Genomic DNA, 24845 nt, shown 5'->3' with positions numbered 1-24845 from the left:
CCAACAGATGCATATCTGTATTCCCAGCCATGTTAAATCCATAGATTAGGGCCTAATTTATTTCAATTGACTAAATTCCTTATATGAACTGTAACTCAGTAAAATCTTTGAAATTGTTGCATTAATATTTTTGTTAAGTGTAGAAAACCGTTTAATTGTCTAGTGTTTTCATAGACAAGTGCAAGGGTATAGCATTTGGTTGTAAGTGCAAGTACTGCAGCATTTCGTTTTTTTAAAGTACATTATGCATATTTTTCTCAACCCTGGATAATACTTCAATAAAACACTCCATGAAAAATGTAAATTATGTCAGAGCTGTAGTTTTTTTATTAACTTGTGGATAGAATTTCAAGGTTGTGAATGTTTGGTATTCACCCATGTTACTCAAATCAATATGGCTTGTAACTCATTCAGATCAATAAAGAGTGTCTGTATTTTCTCAAGAGAACAACTCAACACTGCTGGGACAAACACAGTTGTTCACGAAAATTGCTTCACAGTCAGTGTAAAGATAAGAGTAGTGTTCTTTGACGAAGGCTTTAGGGCATTTACACATGAAAGGCAAAGACACAAATCTTACAAAATTGATCAGGTACATAAAAAAAAAATATGCATTTGGAATGATTGAGGACACAAGTGCTAACATTTTACAAGGAATGTGCCCTGTTAAACACTGACAAAACTATGCAAATCACAACCAGGAATATAGTTGTTCTTCCTGGTTCATATTTACTAGGCTGTAACAGGCATCTGCTTCTCTCTCAGCTCAGAGGTAAATCCTACCTGTAAGGTATAGAAGGCAGAAAGTTTCTCATTCTTAATACTGATTTTAAAAGTATACTCACAGTGAACTAGTTTCAATAAAGAATGTCAAAGAACCGTTGCAGACCAAATGACTTGCACGCTTTCTACATCTTGACCTTTTCAAAACCCTCCTGATCCTGAAACAGGATCTAACATTAGAGGGTTATATTTCACTTTACAACAAAGAGATACAAGTCCTCCCTGAAAGCTGTAATGCTCTGTCACATAGTCAGATTGTGAGGTAAAACTGGAAATGTCTGACAGGATTGTGTTAAAATGAATAGTCAAATGGAAGGGTTTACAAACTGCACCACCATTAACCTCTCTATTTGACATTATCTTCAATATGTTTTGATTTGAGTAGATGGTGGTGCTGAGAATAGCTTATGATACACTAACATAAGGCTTGCTAAAAATAACACTAACATAAGGCTTGCTAAAAATAACACAAAACCAGAGCACTGGTTATTCCAAACACTGGCAATAATACTGTTGTAAACACTCATGTCCATCTTCAAGGGTTAGGACAACACAGACCTTTCATCAGGCATCTTTTAAATAAAGTAAGAAATATAGTAGCATTTAGGACAGGGTAGATATTGGTAAGAGGGCAGGCAAACTCCGCTGTATAATTCTGTATTATCCCCCTGTTATTACTACACCATAAAATTCAAAAACTTCATTTCTCTCATTTTAGTGTTGGTCTTGTGTCCAAGGTATGTGACATTACCCTGAGCATCAAGCATACAGTAAGCAGATCATATTATTTTACCATGACAGTGAGTATTTAGAACGAGGCATTACTGGTAAGGGATTGAATAAAGCTCAGGACAAAAGGTCTTTTGCAGTTCACAAATACCCATATGAAAGGAAAAAAAACATATGGAAAAACATTATGGATGTCTTCATGACACCATGTAATTCCAAGAGAATAAAGTGAGTGCTGTATCTCAGTAGGAGTGTGGTGGTCCAGGCTTGGTGCCCTCGGCCTGGTTGAAGGGGTTGGCTGAGCTGGTGGACTGGTCCTGCTGGTCAATGGACTGGTAAGCATCTCTGTTTCGTGTTACACTGGGGAAGCCTGCTGTGTAGAGACAAGAGATCTTTCAAAATATAGCTGATACATAGAACATTAAACTGTCAAATGTTTTTATCATTGTTTCAACATAAAACCCAACATCAACCTCCATGTTAAGGTTGAACGTTCATACAGAAAATGGCAAATTACAATTGAATTACATTCAATGACACCAAGCTGCAGGACTCACTAACACAGCTATGATTGTGTGTGTGACTACCACAGTCAGGTGACCCACAGTCAAATGATAGAGAATGAAAAGGGAGGAACAGAACACCACCCAGGAGATAAAAGGAATGGATATCTACAAAGCCAAACTCCTTGGGAATTGTTTACACTGAAACCCCTGTATATGAGAGTCCCTTCAAAACACCACATCGCAAACAAACTTGATTTAGAACACACTTTTGAAGAGGAAATATGTGGGGATAATCCTACAGGCTGCAGTATTCACTCATGATGAACCACTAGTGCATACTGAACAGTCGCCCAGTCCTGTATGGTCACTCAGACAGAATACCAATGGCTGCCTAAAACCAAACCTGGGAACATAGAAATTGAGTGCCCAACATGTGATCAATCTTATAAGAGCCAACCTTAGCGTTCAACCACTATGGATAATGAAAATCAGATAACGAAAACACTGACGCAAAAATGGATTGAGCATTTTCACTTAAATAGCGTTTATTAAAAATATTACTTTAAAATGTCTGCATAAATAAATTTTTGAAAGTCCAACACCGTGATATATAAGTGCACAAAGTTGTTAAAATCTCAAATCATCCATTTATGACCTTAAATATTCAACCTTATTCTGATAAATAGATCCAGTCAAATATTATTTACTTCGTAAAGTCATAAAAACATTAAATCAAACAAAAGCACAAACATCAAGCAAGAATATGTAAAGATCATTTTCATGGAGTGAAACAGATGTCACTTTCAGAATTTTAGGAAGGAGTGACAAGCAGATGTGTGATTGGCAGAGGAGGATGATAGGACACAAACACAGATACTGGAGTCATGTGGCAAGAGGTAAGACTGGACAGTCAGAAAACAGGACAAGAAGTAGAGGCATGCCTATAGTTCTTCAGCCCAGCAGTTTCCCTTACTTCCTGTGTGAGGGGAGGATTGATGGAAATAAAGGAATGATGAAAAAGAAGATGAGGATCAGTAGCGGCGGCCGATAAAGGCACTGTCGGCACTATCCGTGGTGCAGCGACTGTCCACTGAGGTGTCTAAGTCTGAGGGTCAGAGGCAAGCAGCAGAAGGGGGAAAGGTGGAGACAAAACGCAAACAGGGTCAGAACAGAGATACAACAGACAAGACAGAGGATTGTTTCCACTCACAGACAGAAAGCTAAAGACAACATTCAATCACTAGTAGTGCGACAGTGTGAGGTTTAGTGAAATGGTGACAATTGGATGTTTGGTATGGGAAGACGAAAGCTGACTATAACAGGGTTTTGTGCCCTGATTTAAATTTAGACTAAGATATGACGTAGATGCAGAAAGTAAACAGCATAGTTGGTCAATTTCCACAACAACTGAGCGCATTGAAGTGCGAGGTTCAACTTCTCTGTTTTGGTGCCCAGGCTACCATGCTGCGAACAGTGTGAAGCGAACCCATGCACGTTCACAGATACTGTGTGTGTGAGGGCGAAGTCTTGCATCTAGTCTCAATATCTGCAGTGCTGCTGATGGCAATGTAATTTTGTTGAGTTTACCTTTAATATTTTTGATGAAAGTGGAATAAATAAATGGTTTACTTTGTTATCATGTGTAATAATGTAGAAGGGTGATGCACTGCAGCCATTTTGCACTTGAATGCTTATAGAAACGCTGGTACAAGAAATAGACTTCAGCCTAATTTCTTGTAAGTAATGTCAAGGGGCAAAGTAATGTGAGAAGTGTTTTTATGACTGCCAATCAAAATACTAACTTCTGGTACTGTAATTCTACATAATGTCCTGTACTTATCAGCGTTAAATGGTTTTAAATCGACACACACCTTGATTGCCTTCTCCTTTGTGTATAGCACTGCAGGACGCCACCTTGATCCCAGAGCCCCCCCCCCCATGTCAAGCAATCAGAGAGCATTTAAAAGAGACCTTGAAAACTTAGAAGAACATTAACTATATTAATCACCTAGTTTCCAATCAAAGTCACATGTCCCTGCTGTGCTTCATTCAACTTTACCACAGCCAAGTCAACTTCATTAATGCTCTATTCTTATTTGAATATACATGGGAGTCAAATTGGCTTGATCAACTTATACAACTTTTGACAAAACATATCTTTGTCTATTCAGGGTAACAAGGCCTGACAGAACCATCAAATTATCTAGTATGGACACACCATTCAAATGGATTTCAGGCATGTCCTACTGCTCTACGGGGCAACATAACATGCCATTCCTGTTCCAGTAGGTTTTGAGAACAGTCACCAAACCTCTGCAAAAACACCCAGGACTTGTGTTGTGCTAACATCTCAGTTTGACTTAGATCAAGTTGAGAAGGGAATGGGTTCTGCCACTGCCATTATAGATTCCACTTTCTAATTGTCCTTTACTGTATTCTTCCAATTAGCTGGGAAAGACAGAGGAACTCCAATCAGATTATTTTGCTAATCGATGATATGTGACCTGGCTAGGATGGTCCACTAGTTAGTGGGTGTCTCAGGCGCATTTGTCTTGTGACCGTCTCTGTAACTCAATTAGCTTGACTCTGGTTTGATCTGCCTGCACTACAGTTTTACACAAAGGCTCTGAGCAGCCAGCCTGTGCACTACAATCCTCTCATGGCCAACGACATAAAACAGCCCAGGCAAGATTATAGCCTGGAGAATGTTATTTCCTCTCAACAACTCCTTGGCACTAGAATGATATCACATCCCACCATGCTTCAGACTTTGTCCATACCAGTCCAGGGATAGTCCTGAGACTATTTCTACAAACCCCAAAAACTTATTTTAACCATTAGAAGTGACAGTGAGTAACTAGCCCTACTGCAAACTAATGGTTAGTGAGTAACTAGCCCTACTGCAAACTGCTGCCTCTACTCACCAAAGTTGACATTGTAATCTCCTCCGCGCTCTCTGTACATTTGGTAGACGAAGAAGCAAGAGACAGGTTTGAGTAGCAGGCCCAGGATGGCCATGCCCGCACTGAAGCGGAATGTGTCCCTGTTCCTCTCTGCTAGACCCTCGGCCAGCGGATAGTAGATCCCAAAATGGATGATGTCCGTCAATATTGTCACTGCAATCCCAATAAGAAACTGAAAGAGAAATGCAGATGGAGAAACTAGACAAATGAGTATAAGAGCCTGATGAGGTAGGATGATTCTTATTGATAGCTAGCCGACTAAACTCAACGCCATGATAAACTATGGTGTTGAGCAGCGACTAATGTGGGCGGACTGGAGCTCCGATGTCATTTTATGTAATGTGTGTAATTGAGGGTTATTCTTTGGCATTTTCTGTCTGAGATGGTACAGGAGTTTGAGGAAGTGATTCACCATAAGTACAGCATCGATGGAGTCCCTCTGAGCGATGGCCCACACACCCACAGCCAAGACACTGAAGTTCCCCCAGGCATAAGAGGGGGGTAGCCAGGCCATGCAGCCCCTAGGAACCACACACAGTAAAAAATACCAACAGACACTTCCAAATGTTCAGCATACACTAGCGTCTCTAAAAGAGTAGGCCTAATATAAATCTCCAAATTGTATTTGACAAACTCTGGAGGCAAAGCATGTAGCTGAGAAATAGTCCATTATCAGCCTGTGGTTAAAGTCCACCTCTTGTGTGACTGACTGTAACTATGAAGTCTTCAGGTAGAGCATTATGTTTGTGCAGCCATCCATAGAGAAAACGCAACACAAGTGAACCATGTAGACCACTTTCCTCAGTTGGAGTCGGATACAAGCGAAATTCCACAGGTGTATGAAAAACCCTTGAGAGGAGCCAACCCACCCACTTACTCACCAGATGGTCAGTAGCCAGTGCATTAGTACTATGGCCTGTGGGGACAAAGAAAGTAAACATCATACACGTGATTTTCACATTTTTTGTGCCCAATGAGGCAATTTGCGTCAACTCCACTTGAATTGATAACGGATGCCTGACATTTCATTAAACGATCAGTGATTTACAATAAATTAAGAACGTGAATTGATTGGAGAAGTTTAACCACGAATTCAGCATCTCGTGATAAGCCCTGACTGAGTCATTTCACGCAATAGAAGGGAGAAGATTGTTACACAATTGTTGCTATTTTTTAGACTACAATGACAGAGCGCTTATGTTCCTGTAACTGTAACCGGGCTGATGTGATGCGTTAATAAAATCATGTAAATAATGTCGAAGTGCGTATCAAGTAAGAACAGTGTAAATAAAGTTAGCATTGTATGTATGACTTACAACTATTGCAAACATGTTAACAACCGACTTTACCTTGAGGTTTACGGCAGGAATTTCCATATTTTCAGGCCAATGCAATGCAGATGTTGTGGTCCCCTTCAACTTTTGAGGTTTCTGAAGATTTAATACATAACTGTTCAACTTCTCTCATAAAATGTCTCAACCACTCCCACTAACCAGGCAGCAAACACAAACCATGTGACAACAGCCTGACTCCTTCCACCTACCCTTTGCACCCCCGTTATTTCATACTGCAAAAAAAAAAACACGTGAGCATCAGCTGCTTGGTCTTGGTCACCATTCTGTAAATCAATTATCATAAACATTAGACCATGTAGGCAGTCTATTTATTGGAATATGGGAAAATATGTTCATGTTCAAACATACCAAATGTATTACAAGCATTCTGGCTGAACTGGTTAGAGTGGCCACTTTTCATAGGCTACATGTCACAAAAGTAAGGTGTTCAAAATAACATAAATCACAAGTTAAATATCTGGTGTTGTTCCCATGAGTCTATAAAGACTGTTCCAGGACAGAAGACAAATAAAATCTTGCTGATGGTTTTATTCTCCACTGTCTCCCACCCAGGTGTCTTCCGTCAGCCTGGTCTCATAGACTAGACTTAACATAGTAAATATAAATTCAATATTTAATTGAATCCGGGACACTCAAAATAGTATGATATGTTATGTTTGGTATGGTTGTGAGTGGATGGGTGGTCATAGAACATAAATGTCAAGCAAAGCAAAGGTTGTGAGTTTGAATCTCTTCATGAAAATATTTTGCTGATTTGCAACTTTTCAACGACTTACTACTTTTTTGCTACGGATGGGTGGGCATATAATGTAAACGTCCAGCAAACCATAGGTTGCAAGTTTGAATCTCTTCACGGACAACTTAAGCATTATAGCTAATTAGCAACTTTTCCACTACTTAATACTTTTGAGCTACTTTGAAACTACTTAGCATGTTAGTGCACCCTAACCCTAAACCTAACCTTAACCCTTTAACCCTTACCCTTCCCCTAACACCAACCCTAATCTTAACCCTAACCCCTAGCCTTGCTAACATTAGCCAGCTACCTAATGTTAGCCATCTAGCCACCTAGCTAGAATTCGTAAGATATAATACATTTGACAAATTCTTAACATATAGTACATTTTGGAAATTCATAACATATTGCACGTTTGCAAATTCATAACATATAATATGAATTGAAATTCCTAACATATCATACGAAATGTGTAATGGACATTGACAAATTAATAAATACCATACGAAATGTAACATATCATACTAAATGGAGTCTCGGATTTACGTACATAATAATAATACGAAATGCTCTAAGACCAGGTTGGTAATATGATTCTATCAGCTCATAACTGCAGAGGGAATTGCAAACCCACGGTAGACATATGATATGTTACAAATTCTAGCCAGGTGGTTAACGTTAGCCAGCTGTCTAGAATTTGTAACATAGCTGGCTAACGTTAGCTAGGCGAGGAGTTAAAGGGTTAGGGTTATGGTTAGGGTTAAGTTTAGGAGTTAGATGAAATGGTTAAGGTTAGGGTTAGGGGAAGGGTTAGCTAACATGCTAAGTAGTTGAAAAGTAGCTAAAAAGTAGTAAGTAGTTGAAAATGTGCTAATTAGCTCAAATGCTAACATTGTCCGTGATGAGATTCCAACTCGCAACCTCTGGGTTGCTTGATGTTGTGTTGTACGCCCGAATAACCACCCTACTTTCGTTATTGCCTGAAGTAACTATCTGTCTTATGTAACAATACCAAACACAACATATCATATCTTACCACATGTACTATGTTACGTCTAGTCTATGAGACCAGGCTGATGTTACATATCTTGTCATTTTCTCTGCAGATGGTCATTAAACCTATCTCACTGACTGAGGTGGTCTATCTAATAATAACATCCAGATCCTGCGTGAAGAGAATACGATCTCTCAGAACAGCAAGTGCTTCAGGGAATTGCTAATGTATCTCATCTCTCTGTAACTCACCTTAAATGGGTTCTTAATGGACAGTTTGTCATGCTCCTCATGAAATCCAAATGAGGTAGAAATGAAACTATGCTGTGCAAAGTATACAGTGTCACGCTGTTAGGCATCTCTACAGCACAGGAGTTTGGTGGCACCTTAATAATTATTAATGTGTGAGGACGGGCTCGTGGTAATGGCTGGAGCGGAATTGTGGAATGGTATCAAATACAACACAAGGTTGCCATGTGTTTAATTCCATTCCATTTGCTCCGTTCCAGCCATTATTATGAGCCGTCCTCCCCTCAGCAGCCTCCTTTGCTCTACAGGTACATCTCTGTAAAGTAACAGTTGTTTCCGAGGTGCACTGCTAACAATAGAAAATCCTTTATTCTAACTCCATTCGTTTGTATGGGTGTTGATTCATGCAGTGAGACAGTTACTGGATGCTAAATGCTGTGGCGTGACTATTGAGGTGGAAAGAGGTCTCATCTTTGTATGTGTGGCATTATGGTGTCTGTGACAGCAGCATTGTAACGTAGTCAATTTGATTCTTCTTTTATGTTTGAAAAAAGTGTACAGCTAATTGGTGATTTACTGCCTTTGCAACCTGAACTCAGGGGTAGATGTAACACAGTAAAGGTAAATCTGCCTCCTTCCATTTATTGTGAAAGGGGGATACCTAGTCAGTTGTACAACTGAATGCATTCAACTGAATTGTGTTTTCCGCATTTAACACAACCCCTCTGAATCAGAGAGGTGCGGCAGGTTGCCACAATCAACATCCACATCTTTGGCGGCCGGGGAACAGTGGGTTAACTGCCTTACTCAGGGGCAGAACGACAGATTTTTTCCTTGCCAGCTCGGGAATTCGATCCTGCAACCTTTCGGTTACTGGCCCAATGCTCTAGTATGATATCTTAAGGTATGTATTAATTTGTGGATGTCCAAAAACCATTTTGTGTGATATGTTACAAATGACAATTCATATGATATGTCACAAATTGCAATTCTTACAATATGTTACGAATTTGCAATATGTTTGATATGTACTAATTCCAATTTGTTGTGGCTATGAGCGTTACACTGATGCCTGTACTCTGGAGTGGGATCGATTTGTAGGTGGAGGGTCCGTCATGGTCTGGGGCGGTGTGTCACAGAATCATCGGACTGAGCTTGTTGTCATTGCAGGCGATCTCAATGCTGTGCGTTACAGGGAAGACATCCTCCTCCCTCATGTGGTACACTTCCTGCAGGCTCGTCCTGACATGACCCACCAGCATGACAATGCCACCAGCCATACTGCTTGTTCTTTGCGTGATTTCCTGTAAGACAGGAATGTCAGTGTTCTGCCATGGCCAGCGAAGAGCCCGGATTTCAATCCCATTGAGCACGTCTGGGATCTGTTGGATCGGAGAGTGAGGGCTAGGGCCATTCCCCCTAGAAATGTCCGGGAACTTGCAGGTGCCTTAGTGGAAGAGTGGGGTAATCTCACAGCAAGAACTGGCAAGTCTGGTGCAGTCCATGAGGAGGAGATGCAGTGCAGTACTTAATGCAGCTGGTGGCCACACCAGATACTGACTGTTACTTTTGATTTTGACCCCCCCCCCCCCCCTTTGTTCAGGGACACATTATTCCATTTCTGTTAGTTACATGTCTGTGGAACTTGTTCAGTTTATGTCTCAGTTGTTGAATCTTGTTATGTTCATACAAATATTTACACATGTTAAATTTGCTGAAAATAAACACAGTTGACAGTAAGAGGACATTTATTTTTTTGCTGAGTTTATCATAATAAATTTAGTGTCTCCGATTTACATTTACTATCTTACGTCTAGTCTATGAGACCAGGCTGGCCACCTGCTGTACTGGAGGCCTGAACCAAATCTTGTATGTCATTAATTTATTGTGGCCACTAGATGGAGGTGATATAGCTTGAAGCCATTTAGAAACCATAGCACCCAATTTGAAGAAGAAGACAATGCTCTGATCTGAGAAACACTCTTTTCACTCCACTTCGAAAATGGTCTCCTAACCTGCTATGAAAATCACGTCCGGTCATAGCTGTATCGATGCTGCTTGAAAAGAGTGTGTCTCGCTCTGATATATGGGAAGGTCTCAATTTCATACTCCTCTCTCCTTGTCTCCTTCTCAAAAGCCATTGATGAGAAAGGCAGAGGTCCCTCCCCTCTGACCTTCTCCTTCAATGGGATTTGAGGAGGATGAAATTGAGATTTTCCCATTGGCTGATTGCTCCCAACCCATAGGGATCCCCATCTAGTTGACTACTTTAAAATTGTGGTAGCCTTAAGTGGCAATGTCCATGCTAAAACTATTTAGAAACCAAGTTGAGTCCTCTAACTATCGCTAATGGTGTGACAGGGATTAGACAGTCCTGGTTATCGTTAGTGTCCCCCAATTCTTTTAAGGTGTCTGTCCTCTCGCACCCTGCTGGTAATGAACCCATTTGTTGTGACAGTAACATGGCAGATGGCCACTGGCCAACCGTAGCAGGTGCGACCTCTGACCTGACCTCCTGTTGACCTCTTTGACCTCTGTGACATCAGCGACAGTAACCAATGTAGAATTCATGCAGTAATGTTTCTATTCAAAGCAGGTATAATTTCTGTCATTTTAATTTAAAGACGTATTTAATCTCAAAATGTCGTAGAAACAGCCACATCTGTCTCGTTGCACGTTGGTCAGGTATCCTCTGTCTCTAGAGGGGACTGGGGAGGGAGGGATAGGAAGAGAGGGAGGTGTTTGTGACAGATGGATGTATTACTTTAATTTGTGTTGTAATTTTGCTTTACACCTGGGAGCCAAGTCAATAATCGGAATTTAATTGAATATGTGGTTGTCACCTCCCATGAGAGTGATAGACAGCACATACACAACACTCCTCTGAAACATCTTCTCATACACTAAGTGTTAAACAATTCTCCATTCCTTTCTATCTTTAGGCTTTATGGGCTGTTTTACAGTCTAGGCAGGTCCCTTATTGATGCTGCTATTCCCCATGTATCCTGCCACGATTTGGCTGGGTGTGATCCATCATTCGACTGGCTGCTTTCCAAGTTTCAGCAGTGCACTCAGTAGCACAACACTTTCTCAGAGGTTATTATAAAAAATACATCACTACTGCTTTTATTCCAAGACTGTAAATCAGGGTGAGAGCAACATGGTGCTCCCAGTGTGCTGGTTGTTTGGGACAAAAGACAAGTGTTACTTACTCTGCCTGATCAAATATTGATACAGGTGCAATTGTGTGGTGGGAGTGGGAGCTAATGCTTTACTCACCAATGCACTTGATGTCATTTATTTCCCTTTCTTTACAATCTGTGGTTCAACTTTTGTTTGACCACCTTGTTTCTCCATGTGAAAGAGAGAGACAAGAGAGAAAGAGTGTGAAAGAGGGATGCAGCAGTGAGACTGTGGAGGATCAAGGTCACCTGCGTAGGAGCAGAGAGAGACAGGGAAAGAAAGTGAGAGAGACAGCATCTGTCCTCCTCCAGGAGGCCCTGGGCTCTGACACACAGCATCCCACTGAGAGCAGGGGGCATACAGCCCCATCCTCAGAGCTCCTGTGGCTCTTTGGAACCAACTCTCACATCTGTCTCCACACAGAGTGCTGAGAAGAATTATCCTCACTGGTGTCATGGAGTATAATGTTTCATAAAAGACCCTGATCCCCGTGACTAAACAAACTGAATGCATAGAGGTAGCATAATGATAATAATCTTAACCAAGCCTCCCTCTGCCCTGCCTGTCCATGAAATGGTCAAAGGACATGAACCCCCACTGACTCATATGAGCCATAGCTCGCTCTGTATCATGTGAAACTCTGTGGTATGATGTAACATGAGGTCCTGGACATTTGACATGGCTAAATCCTACACCCAAAAGATCAACCCTCAACACTCAAGAACACTAGGGACAACCGTCATCATTGTACAAGAATTTAATCACATACAATTAAGTTGAAAAAACACAATATAGACAGAGAGTTCTGTTTGAAGTATTGTATAAATAAAACATATAGTTAAACATATAAAAGGAAACTCAAACAAACATTTTTGCTTATCATACTAATTACCTTTTAAAGAGTAGTGTAACATTATCAGTAGAAAAGCAATTGGCAATCAATTCTCAGAAAAGACATTCATATGTACAGGACACAGATAACCAGACACTGCACATTTGTTGTTTTGGACCTAACGTACATGTACATGATTTTGTGGCATTGAAGTGGCGGAGACGATATGAGTTGGTAGTATGAAAATGCTGAATGAACTATCACTGTCAGGTGATGTATAGCCTGTGTTCTGTCTGTTTTGTCAGAGGGAGTGGTCATGTTCAATGTGTTGTGTGTGTGTGTGGGGGCCTCTGGTGTGTCTGTCGCCCCTCACACTGTGATGAAGGCACCCTGGTCACTGTTGGCTGACTCTGGCACCACGCAGCGGCCCCTTCGCCTGGTCACGCGACGCTTCCGGTGGAACTTGGCATAGCAACGGAACCCTTAGACAAAGTAATAGGACAATAGAGGATGGATAAGCAGGCTACTGACATATAGAAAGAGACCTTTATCACCTACTGTTTGTTGGTTGTGTTCTCTCCAATTCTCTGATGTTCTGTGGCTTTCGCCTGATACATCCCTTACTCACCTTCCTCGCACATACAGTCGTCATAGCACTTGTTGTTAAGGCCCCGGTTGTGAGGCTTACACTCGTGTTGTCTCAGGTCACAGCAGGAGCCTATAGGAGGGGATGGAGGGAGAAACCATGTGACTTCTGGTTGTAAATTCAAAAACAAACGTTTCAACCGTCACATGGCCTTTATCATAACGATCCTTCAGGAGACCATGACCTGAGTGGTCAGATGTCAAAGATCAGGGGTCAGGAGAGTAGTGGATGTGCGACAGTTTAGTCACTGACCTGGGAGACAGTCCAGATGGTGGTCACATGGCTCGATGGCATCAGTGTCCAGAGTCACATTGCCACTGCTCAGGTTCTTACTGCGCCGCTTATCTTCAGCATGCAAAACAACAAACAACAGATTGCCAATAAAGTACTTGGACTGAATGATTCAACCCAGGCTCAGACGAACAGATGGACAATCAAGCAAACACTTCAATGTCAAGGAAATAACAGATATATCAAACGTGTTTATTCTGTGCTGTGTGTTCAGTACATTCCAAGGGATCATTACAAATGTAGGACATTAATATGATCACCCTGTTACAGCAGAACTTTCCTGCAATGCAGGCAATGTTACATTTGTAGTGTATTTGAGGTTTTAAAAGGATTCTGAAGTTTGTAATTTCCACATCATGAAAATGTATCAACCCCTACAAAAATGGCCATTAATTATAATCCACATAATAATTCAGATTTCCCGTTGCTGCAGGATTATTTTCCTGCTGTAGTAATCTGGCTCAAATTAAGATCCTACATCTGTATGGTTTTTTGGGGGGTGGAGTGAACACACTCATGTGTGACTTTCCACCAACATTAACATTAGCTGGATCTTCTCAAAACATCTAAAGTGCTGACCTTTCTTCCTGGAGGATGGCCAGGCGTCCACTGGCTTCATGTCCTCGTAGTCTGTCCAGTCAAACAGAGTCATGTCCAGAGTGGGCATCACCTCTCCTTGTATCTTCCCCCGGCCAGACTTCTGTAATGCAGAGAAAATACCCCATTACAGCCTCACACCATTGGTCTCTAACTACATTCCAGTATGTTTCTGTTGGGGTGTTAATGTGCACTGCCACCTGGCCCATAAAACAGCATGTTAGTTGTGGACACCCAGGACTTCACACCACAGAGTGCTTTACAGGCAATCAGTTGGCTACTGAGGACATGGCTACCTACTATACTGTTTATGGCCCTAAGGCAGCATACATACATCATACATCAGATGGTAGTGTTACTACTGGTCAGAGGAGAAGGCCTGTGCTGAATCACACAGCTGTAATTTTACCAACACTGTCAACAATGTCCTTCAATATTAAACCCTGAGCCGAAGCAATTTTAAGCGGAAGTCAAATTTAACAAAAAATCTCCTCTGAGGATTACTCAGCCAAAACCGATATGTCATAAACTTCAACAAAACTCTTTACATAATGCATATCCTCTGGACCTCTGGGCTGTGTTAACAAAATAATAGCAGGTTATTATGAAGTCAATTTGACATTGAGAGGTCTCCTGGTGATGTCTAGAGAAACTGGACCAACCAGGCTTCTGGTGCACATTGATCCCAGCTCATTCCGTCTCACCCCGAGGAAATATTGAGGAACATGAATTAGATGTGGGATATTAGTGTTTCGCTGTTCATTTAGCCAGCAGCCAGAATCAAATATTAATTAAGAACGCTCCCAGCATCCCTGTGTCATTGAACCCAGGTCCACGCCAAGCGAGGCTATCGCTTCCACTTCAGGACGGTATCTGACAGCTCCTGAATAAAGACATACACACGGTCTCCAAGGTTCTCCGGCAGCTTGTAAACAGCATACCAAGCAGTCAGACAGACCAGACATCAAACACTCACAGAGGCCAGTAAAGCCAGTAAAGCCAGACAGGGCTACAGTAATTCTGGAATTATGGGCCTGGGAGAGGAAAACACCACGGGCCTGGGAGAGGGAAACACCACGGGCCTGGGAGAGGGAAACACCACGGGCCTGGGAGAGGAAAACACCACGGGCCTGGGAGAGGGAAACACCACGGGCGTGGGAGAGGAAAACACCACGGGCGTGGGAGAGGAAAACACCACGGGCGTGGGAGAGGAAAACACCAGACAAAGAGTAGGCTCCCCAGAACAGCAGAGTACTGTTATTTACCAGTCTAATGAGTGTGTTGGTGGTTTGATAGCATCCTGTGATAAATAGAGGGATGATAGATGAGAAGGAGTATTTTTGAGGAGCAGAGAAGATATCTAACTCTGTGTGTGAGCGCTGTGATGGCAGGCAGCATGCTGGGAGAAAGTGACTGACAGATGGCTATGAGGAGGAGGGGCCAGGCAGCTACACTTCGCCCACCACACTTCTACAACCCCCCTCCTCATACAAATGAGCCCATTGCCTCCTAGACGTTCAATCATGGATTTACCAGACAGGAATACATAATAACACAGACAGTAACAGAGAGGGTGTTCTACTACTTGACCAATGATGGTGTGAACTTGAACCCCGAGGCATGTGTTATGTAGATTAGCATAACTATATCCATCATATCTAAAAACCCTTGAGACCAGTCTACCATATTGGCTATTATGTTCCAGCCACCCTCAACTGATAGGTAATTTAAAAAGCCTGTTACCTCGTTTTCCTGAGATGAATAATGAGCTATGTGATACATTAAGCCCATTATGGAGCCTAGGTATTTCCAAATAGGAAATACAGTCGCTCTTTCTTTACCATGAACACGTATCTCTATTAACCCTACAACACTGAGGCACAACTGACAATGGTATTTCTAATAAGCACTCATATATCTTTATGGGGTACCTGGGGTTTGGTGGAGGCTGGGGGCAGCGTTGGGAGATGCTCGCTCATCACCGTGGAAACCGCATAGGAGCCGGAGCCAAAGACCGCATAGATGGGGGAGGGGGGTTCAGTGGGCGTGGTCAATCTGTGAAAGGGGGAGGCGGCTGCAGCGGCGGAGGAGACAGATCCCTCCTCAGACAGATCCCTGTTCTTCAGAACAGAGCCCAGCTCAGGCTCAGGGAGAAAACCTACAATGAGGGAGAAGGACAGAACAGGGGTGAGGGAGGTGAAGGATAGCCAGACATTATTATATACACCTAACAAGATCTTTCCCTGTTGCCAAGAAAAATGTATTACATTTTCTTTGTTCATTGTTATGTATAAGGTCAACTACTTAAATACTTAATCAATTTATCAATGCCCTATGACAAAATCACAGATTTTAACACTATGATAATGTTTTTAAATTGATTAGTATTTGTGCTCTTTTAGAACTCTTTATATGGCATTTATAGAGAACTAATCCCTAACAGGCTCACGGCTCATTATCTGATAACCCTAGATCCATTGGGGACTCACCTTTAGTGAGCCGACCCTTATCTCTTCGACCTCCATGTCTCCTCTGGTCAAAGTGGTGCCCATGCCCCTGGCCCCTCCCCTTGCGTGGCCCCAGAGGGTGGTTGTCTCGGGCATGAGACGGGTTCCTGAAGCCCCCACGACCCTTCTCCTGCTCCCTGCCCACAGGACCCATCTCCAGTCTCACCGGGTTCAGGCCCTCCAGACCCGTCCCATCATCCTCAGGCCGAGCTGCAGGGTGCAGGGGCCTGCGGGAGAGAAGCCCAGCCCCAGAACTGGCTTTGGCACCGCGGGACCCTTGGCCACCATGCCCCCCTCCACGCTCCCTACCGTGCCCATGCCCGTGACTCTGGAAGCCCTGATCAGGGTACTGGAGGGCATTGCCACTGCCTGGCGAGGGCTGTGCCAGTCTCCTCTTGGCATGTGTGGAGCCAGGTTCAGCGCTGTGTGAAACAGCCAGAGTGGAGAACAGGAGAACCAGAGGCAGACACCAGGAGGAAGACATCATCTATAACCACAGAGCCACCTGCTGTAAAAATACAACAGTTTTCAGTACACTCATTCTATATTTTACATGACAAAATGGACAGAAGCAGCTACATTATGATGACACAAACACACTATGGACTGGGCAGGTGAACTATACTTCTCAGAAAGTCCAGAGTACATTCAAATATACAGTATGTAGACAAACTTGTCTCCCCGTCATGTTTTATATAATCCCTACAGAACATAGTGTTTCACACCATCAGTCACTGCTGATTGGTGTGATATCCCTCTGTGAGTGCCTGTGGCTTTGAGCCTCTGCAATGGAGTCCACCACCAGGCAGCCATACTATCCTCCTCTGCCATGGAGTCCACCACCAGGCAGCCACACTATCCTCCTCTGCCATGGAGTCCACCACCAGGCAGCCACAACTATCCTCCTCTGCCATGGAGTCCACCACCAGGCAGCCACACCTATCCTCCTCTGCCATGGAGTCCACCACCAGGCAGCCACCTATCCTCCTCTGCCATGGAGTCCACCACCAGGCAGCCACACTATCCTCCTCTGCCATGGAGTCCCCACCAGGCAGACACAACTATCCTCCTCTGCCATGGAGTCCACCACCAGGCAGCCCACACTATCCTCCTCTGCCATGGAGTCCACCACCAGGCAGCCACACTATCCTCCTCTGCCATGGAGTCCACCACCAGGCAGCCACTATCCTCCTCTGCCATGGAGTCCACCACCAGGCAGCCAACTATCTCCTCTGCCATGGAGTCCACCACCAGGCAGCCACCTATCCTCCTCTGCCATGGAGTCCACCACCAGGCAGCCACACTATCCTCCTCTGCCATGGAGTCCGCACCAGGCAACACACTATCCTCCTCTGCCATGGAGTCCCCACCAGGCAGCCACTATCCTCCTCTGCCATGGAGTCCACCACCTAGGCAGCCACACTATCCTCCTCTGCCATGGAGTCCACCACCAGGCAGCCACACTATCCTCCTCTGCCATGGAGTCCACCACCAGGCAGCCACACTATCCTCCTCGGAAGACCCCAGACAGTACGCTGTTCCCTTATCCTCTGTTCCCAGAAGCACTCAGTACCACCATATCATAGCCTACTCACCCTTCCACCATCCCAGATGCTGTGCTACGGCAGCACTCATCAGTCCTAGCAGTAATCATTACCCTCTTGTGCTAGCCTCATAAGCTGCAGTGGCTCTTTAGGAGCCTATATAGGACAGAGACATACAGACCCTTAGTGCTGTAAAAATGTGTTGTAAAAATGAATTTCCCAGTCTGTCTTTGGCCTTGGAACATCCTCTTCATCATAAGATGCTTCAGCCGTTCTCCACCACAGCCTTGCATTGTGTATACCTGTGGGCTCTAGGAGCTGCATCGCCAACCCACCTGTCTACTTATTATAACAGTAAGAATCAAGTGTGAGGTCGATATGATTGAGAAATAATGACATAACCCAATTAGTGGCACTGCCACTGACCGCACTAAGGAGATCAAAAGGTGATTGGTACAGTGGGACTTTCTGAGAATATGGGCATGGGGCCTGAGGATTAATAACCACTAGCTAACTGACTGACTTCATTTGTATTCAACTCAGGATGTCCTAGTAAAATGTCAGAGTCCTTGTTTCTAACCCCCTGGTCTAGTTCATGTGAGTTCATTTGGGTTGTTTATTAAAAGAGAACAAGGTGAGCTTTCTGTTCCTCTCTGATGGGTTTGGACCATCCATCGCCCTGGCAACGCAGCATGACTGCTCTGCCCCTGGCAGGCCACTCTTTTATGTTAAAGACAGACGACGGTGCGGCCCATACAGAAAATCTATAGAGGAGAAGTATTGACCTGCTGCTGCTGGGGTGTTGTGGGTCGATAGCCTTGCCTCTTCAATCACACACACACACACACACACTTTCAAACACTCCACCCTGAGGTTTACAGTGAGTTATTTAGGTGCTTTGAAAACAGGCCAGGACTAGGAGATTGCGTTATGGGGAGGAGGAGAAGCAACTGCTGTCAAGGGGAATGTGTGGTGCTATTGCAAGCAGGCCTGTATGGGGATTAGACACAAACTGCTTTCCCTTGCCTGTCTCTGGAGGGAGTTCTACCCACTGTGCAGTTTGCAAACAACAGTGGGACGGTAGCTGCTGAGGTGAGACCTTTATCGTCTATAACCTTACAGTGTGTCTGAGAGAGAGGTACAGTGCCATTTCCCACACAAAGTGTTGTGTCAGGCTTGATCTCATCCTCCAGCCCTCTACATTTGACTCAGCTGTGGTAGAGAAGGGTATTTTTATTCATAGAACAGAGAGCATTCCCAGAAAAATGGCATCTCTAGAAAACACTCTAGCTTGTTGGTCTGCTCAGTTCTGGAGTAGTGAGATCCATGAGGCCTTGCTGACAAAATGAACCAACCAACCAGTCCCAAAAAATAAACAGCATCAAAATGCACATGATGTACTGTACATATTGACTGAGCCCAGACTCATATTGGAGATCACAGAATCCTCTGAAATGAGTGTGCAGATAATGGGGCGCAGACACAGAGGCTGAGCAGCAGCCTGATTGAATGGCACCACAAATATTTCTCTCTCACATAAAGAGAAAAGGGGTGCCTCCATAGAAACGGAGTGGACTGCTAGTCGGAGCCTGAATAGCCCTGTCGCCTTAAAAGGAAGGCGGTGGGTAACAGAGAGGGGCACAGAGGCAAAGAGCATCCTTGCCTAGCGGAGCCCCTTCTCCTTTGGCCCTTTGATGTAGCCGTTAACAGGTGGTCCTTTGAGAAGACTCAGGATGGGGGTGGAAATAGAACACTCTGGGGTGGAGTTCTCAGCATCTTCTGATGATAAGCAGCCCCTACTAAACAGTGTATTATACAGCGCTGTGTGATATAGGTAGGACGCAGCAGGGGTTAGCATCTGGCGCCGAGGCGGTGGCCAGGCCAGGGGGGCAAAACCAAGTGGCCAGGCCAGGGGGGCCAGGCCAAGCGTGAAACTCTTTCTGAAGACAGAGAGGGCTTTGAGAGCACATGAGGAGGAGTAGGATACAGTATGCGGTGTACTTTCAGTTTATATACATGGAAAGCTGTGAACATATTGAACAACCTATTGAAAAACTGAGGAAGAAGAAACCACGATAGCACAGATTCTGAAGAACGTTGTAGAACGACTGCACATCATGAGTTGCACTAGCTGGGTTAAAACAATTGAGATGAATTCGTGTTCAGACAGAGGGAGGTCCAGGGATGATGGGAAATCTAGCAGCAGAGTGCAAAGGGCCACCTCTGAGGCCTGGTTCATTAAACACTGAGATCTGAGACCTCTCTCTGGTCCATGACCAATTGGTCAGTGCTCAACAATATCAGGCCCCGACATGCTTCACAGAAGCCCAGCTTACAACAGATCATGGACACAGCTGAAATGATAGTTTGAAGAGGGCCTCTGTGGTAGTGAGCAGCGAGGCAAGGTGAGGCGAAGCAGTGGAGGTACAAGGCACTGGGCTGGCAGTGGACTCTGTTTTATGTGCATAGATAACTTCACCTGCTGGGCCACAAGCCTCCAGAAGCCATCTGCTCCTGTCCTGTTGTCTCTCCTAGCAACCAGCGTGGCCACGAAGAACGACCAAACAAAGACCCCAAAACCCCCGGAATCATTCTGGGTTTACATAAAGAGATTACAGCCCCATGTCTAAAAGCACATTTATATCAGATGATTTACCTGATTAGCAGTGTTCCGTCAGGTTGCAGAGTGTGTGCCTTCTGTGTAATGTGACAGTGAGAGGACAATGGGAAGTCAGGAAGGGAGGGGGTGGCTGGGCTCAGGTGGACTCTGGTCCCTGTCCCCATCACATACGGCTCACTGGAGAACAACAGACTTCACACCAACCAGATCAGAAACGCATGACTAATTCACCATCCTTTCTTTGCTCCCCCAGTGAACAATGCCAATAACCCCCCCCACCCCCAAAACAAAACCAAATGTGAGGTCTTGTGGTAAACACAGCTGGTGATCCACTGCGATAACTGTACACTCTAGTCAAAATAAGAAGGCATAGAAAAAGATCATTCAATAGCCTGCATATTTAAATGCCCAAGAAAGGATTGATTTCTCAATCATTTGTGAAACTTAAAGCGTCAATGGATGCCTTCATGTATCTATTAGCCGATTAAAATATGCTGTTCATCAGGTGTTTGCCATGTAATTAACACATAAGGTTCTCAATGTTTACCAACACTTAACTTTCATAAGTCTGATTTCCATCAGATTTCTCAACAAATACTTCAGGAAAGCTACTGAAAGCACTATAAAAATTTGTTTCAGCAAGTAGCATTTCAACTGTCCAATCAATAGAGAGCAATAGTAATGGCATCTTTTTGTAGGCACTGACTCTACCTATGGGAAAATGAATGGAGTTTTTGTAGGATTTTTGGATAAATGCCAAAAATAAGGTCTGTGGTAAACACGGGCTTAGGAGATCTTATACGTTTTGTTCTATAAGATAATCTTCAGCAGCTAAAGTCACTTTTTGTGAATTTTGAGCACATAACGGCAACATAATTCCTAAAGGTCATGTTAACTGACTGATATGTCATAGAACAAAACATATAAGATCTCTTCAGCTTGTGTTAATCTCAGACCTTCTTTTCGGCGTTTATCCCAAAACTCTATTCTTTCCCCATAGGAACAGCTGAACGAACCAGAGGTAACTCATTTCTGAGTTTTAGGACTACAAGCTGGCGAGCTCTATGACCGCTGATTTAAACAGTTTGAATTCTTCAGCTCTCTAGAGAACAATATTGGAGATTTCATACCATCAACTGGGAGCTTTTGCAGCTCTGAGTGTGCAGCATTATCCGCTGAGCCCCTGGAAACTGCTCAGTGTGATGAGAGCCATAAGGAAGGCCCATCTGTCAGCAAGTGAGCCGATGCAGAGAAGAGGCACAAACTGATTCTGTGGCAATTTCGTTGCAGGTACAACAGATGTGGGGCAAGATCGAACATTGCCACGGTTGCACAGCAACATCACAGACATCCCGCAATGTGGCCATTATCTTCCCGTAGAGCACGCTCAGTGCACACACACACACTCACAGCGGGGCAACCTCCTCCAGATACCCACAGAGCAGAGAGAGAAACACGTTCCAGCAACGCTCTGAGACACAAACAGCACCAGGAGAACAGAGCTACAGACATCCCACTGAGAGGAGAGAGAAAGACAAGGGAGAGACAAAGAGACAGGGGGAGGGTAGGCCAAGAGAACAGACAGACACAGAGAGACACAGAGAGACACAGAGAGACACAGAGAGACGGAGACAGAGACAGAGAATTTATCGAGGGCTGGGTTAATTGGAACAGTGACAGTGGAATCTCTCTCTCTCATTTGATGTCACACAAGGAGACCAGCTGGGTCCACTGTTCAAAAACCAAAACACAACAACAACCAATCAGACTGAATCAACCTTGAACCCAAAAAGATCACTGTTGACAGCATATCACACTTTAACGCTCATTATAAGACATGGAGATGGTGGCCACGCTAGTTAGTAGATCATCAATATAGTCCATCATGGAGGAGATTTGCTATATTGGCACAGCTCACTGCTTTACCTAGCCTACCCATTATATGAAGAGGCAGCATAGTGATAGTGAACTAAGAAGTTATCTACGTAAGTGGAATGGGGGAATAACATTTGTTAATTAATGCTTGGTTAGGCTACCAAAAAGTCATGATTAATCTTTCCATATTTTCCTTGAGTTTGCTATTATTTTTATGAAATTTCTCTCAATAGTGAATGTGGACTGGATGTGATCCCCAGATTGAGAGCTTGGGAGCTTCACAATCAGGTCTCTCCACAGTTCTCATAGTGATCACATTCACATTCGTACTGATTGGCTTGCTTTTAATTAACAGGCTTATTAATGAGTCCACAAATATTGTACACCCACTGTCTCTGCTTTATATTCACTTACAGTTGATTAATAAAATGCATGATCTCACAAGGAGACAGCCTACCTAAAATCTCTCACTCTCTCTCTCTACATAATTGCAATATATGATTGTCTCTTTTAACATGTTAATTAATACTCTTTGGGCTATTTTCCTGATACAGAACAAAAACAGAATATTTTTTTTCCTATGCCAAATAACAGAACACATCGTTTTGTTCAGATATGATTATCATAAAACGTACCACTAAGCAATTACTTATATTGAAGGCACTATTGAGTATAATAAAAAGGCAAACAATTTCACATATTTCTTTCAATTTAGAATAATTGGCCGCCATGGTTTCTATCTTGCCTTCAGTGGAGTTCATTCATATAGCCTAATAACTTTATAGAAGAAACAAGTGGGTGTTATTAATGCACTAGCTAGTACAAGATGTAGTCTATTGAATGCAACAATCTAAAGCAAAATGAATGATACAGGTGGCACATTTGGTTAGCTATAGTTCGTTATTGCGACAGAGAACCTTTAACACTTGAATAAAATGACAAATGACCTTACCCGCGTTGGTTAATCCGTTGAGGTTGACTATTATTGCAAAGGGAATTCAGTCATATGGGATGACCGATAGTTTGATAAAGCGCACAGGACTCAAATTCCGTCTGTGTAGGCTCCGTTCACCGTCTGTGTGCTGGTCGTTGGGATTCTATCTGGTTTTTGAAGAGTCACCGGCTGGAAGCGCGTAACCGTATGCGCGTTCATGTGGGGATTTATGTCAGCGTTTGTCCCATTAGGTGAGGCTCATGAGAATAGGTTTCCTGAGCTTGCGATAGGATACATCAATTTGTCGCCAGTGTTGGCCGGTAAAGTGAGAAACTGTCGAAATGTAATCCTTCTTTGATCACAATTATCACCTTCGTGAATTATATCAAAGTTTCCTACATGCAATGGGAACTGAACATTGAAACAAGTAGTACGCAAATAGTGTGTACACAAGTGTACATCAATAAATCATTTCGCAGGAAAAATGAAACTAAACAGAATTGGGTTTCTTCTTGTGTAAGAATATTGTAGAACTTAAGAACCGYCATCCGTTCATGTGGCAGTAGGGGGTAATGAAGAAGATGAGGCACAGCATGTCGTGGAGGACCCCCTGCTTGGCACGGTGCATTATAAGCGTATGACTCCCCAGCGAGCAACTACTGTGCCACACACACCAGCACTCCATTCTCACATTGCGCCACCGGCACTAAAAACGCTTTGATGATTCTAGAGCAGTGCGTTGTACTCCCTCGCATCCTAGCAGTTATCCACTCCTCAACTCCCTAAAATTCCATAAGTACCACCCTCCAAAAATCAAGAAACACAAAAGAGAAATTGCATTACTTTAAAATAAATTCACATTTAATTACAAGTGATTGTAAAGAGAACAATAATTTCCCTAAATGTCCTCATGAACTCAAGTAATGCAAATTAATTATATTTACACTTATTTCACATGTATTTACAAATGATAACACACAATATCAATCCACAGGTTAAGCAAATAAAGTCATGGAAACATTTGGACAGCAATATCTCAACCCAAACAAACTCCTTGAATTTACAAAGGCTGCCAACATAATGTTATTGATAAAAAGATAGCTTAAACATTTGCTATAAAATTACCTTAAATAAACTTTATTGATTGACAACTCAGAACATCCAAATCATTAATTTGGTTGTTAGGAGCTCATGTTCAAATGAAAATACTGCCACCTTCTGTAATTACATTTTTTAACCCCTCAATAAAGTGCCCAAAATTCCCTGTAACATTTTAGCTTCTCAGGCAATTATCGTCACAATTAAGTGAATAATCTCAATTGACCTAGTGGCAGTGATGAAAGGAGGAAAATCTTGGGATTCGAAAGAAAGACAGAACACAAACCCATAGAAAAGCCACTTTCATGTAGCCCCTGGTAACAAAAATCCATGTTTCTCCTGCAATAGAAATTAAACCAGGTTGGTTGCATTTTGAACAATCTATGCTTTTTTTATCACTCCCA

The 24845-nt window shown here is 43.2% G+C and overlaps 2 protein-coding genes across 7 annotated transcripts; both read right to left on the bottom strand.

Annotated features, from left to right (window-relative positions):
* Positions 1 to 1683: 1683 nt before the first annotated feature.
* agtrap (angiotensin II receptor-associated protein) lies at positions 1684 to 6515 on the bottom strand. Of its 3 annotated transcripts, none has more exons than XM_023992914.2 (5): positions 6331 to 6515; positions 5863 to 5897; positions 5394 to 5502; positions 4943 to 5153; positions 1684 to 1885 (listed from the first exon to the last, which is right to left on the bottom strand). In XM_023992914.2, the coding sequence occupies exons 1-5, from the start codon at positions 6355 to 6357 to the stop codon at positions 1755 to 1757; spliced, it is 513 nt and encodes a 170-aa protein (XP_023848682.1). In that variant the 5' UTR covers positions 6358 to 6515; the 3' UTR covers positions 1684 to 1754. The 3 variants fall into 3 exon arrangements, with proteins under 3 accessions (XP_023848682.1, XP_023848690.1, XP_023848698.1); XM_023992922.2 differs by having other exon boundaries at positions 1684 to 1882; XM_023992930.2 differs by lacking the exon at positions 1684 to 1885 and adding an exon at positions 2949 to 3123 and having other exon boundaries at positions 6331 to 6503.
* Positions 6516 to 12238: 5723 nt separating this feature from the next.
* On the bottom strand, positions 12239 to 23523 carry LOC111967657 (draxin-A). 4 transcript variants are annotated; one of them, XM_023992903.2, is made up of 8 exons: positions 23362 to 23523; positions 20571 to 20726; positions 16353 to 16857; positions 15795 to 16021; positions 13846 to 13966; positions 13228 to 13320; positions 12958 to 13047; positions 12239 to 12811 (listed from the first exon to the last, which is right to left on the bottom strand). In XM_023992903.2, exons 3-8 carry the CDS (start codon positions 16855 to 16857, stop codon positions 12699 to 12701), a joined length of 1149 nt encoding a protein of 382 aa, XP_023848671.1. In that variant the 5' UTR covers positions 20571 to 20726; positions 23362 to 23523; the 3' UTR covers positions 12239 to 12698. The 4 variants fall into 4 exon arrangements, with proteins under 4 accessions (XP_023848671.1, XP_023848654.1, XP_023848644.1 ...); XM_023992886.2 differs by having other exon boundaries at positions 16353 to 16878; positions 23362 to 23522; XM_023992876.2 differs by lacking the exon at positions 20571 to 20726 and having other exon boundaries at positions 16353 to 16878; positions 23362 to 23522.
* Between the last annotated feature and the right edge of the window lie 1322 nt (positions 23524 to 24845).

The sequence above is a fragment of the Salvelinus sp. IW2-2015 genome, linkage group LG1 (genome assembly GCF_002910315.2).
Source record: "Salvelinus sp. IW2-2015 linkage group LG1, ASM291031v2, whole genome shotgun sequence".
NCBI classification, from domain to species: domain Eukaryota; kingdom Metazoa; phylum Chordata; class Actinopteri; order Salmoniformes; family Salmonidae; genus Salvelinus; species Salvelinus sp. IW2-2015.
Note: the sequence above shows the minus strand (reverse complement) of the source record. Positions and strands in the feature narration are given on the sequence as shown.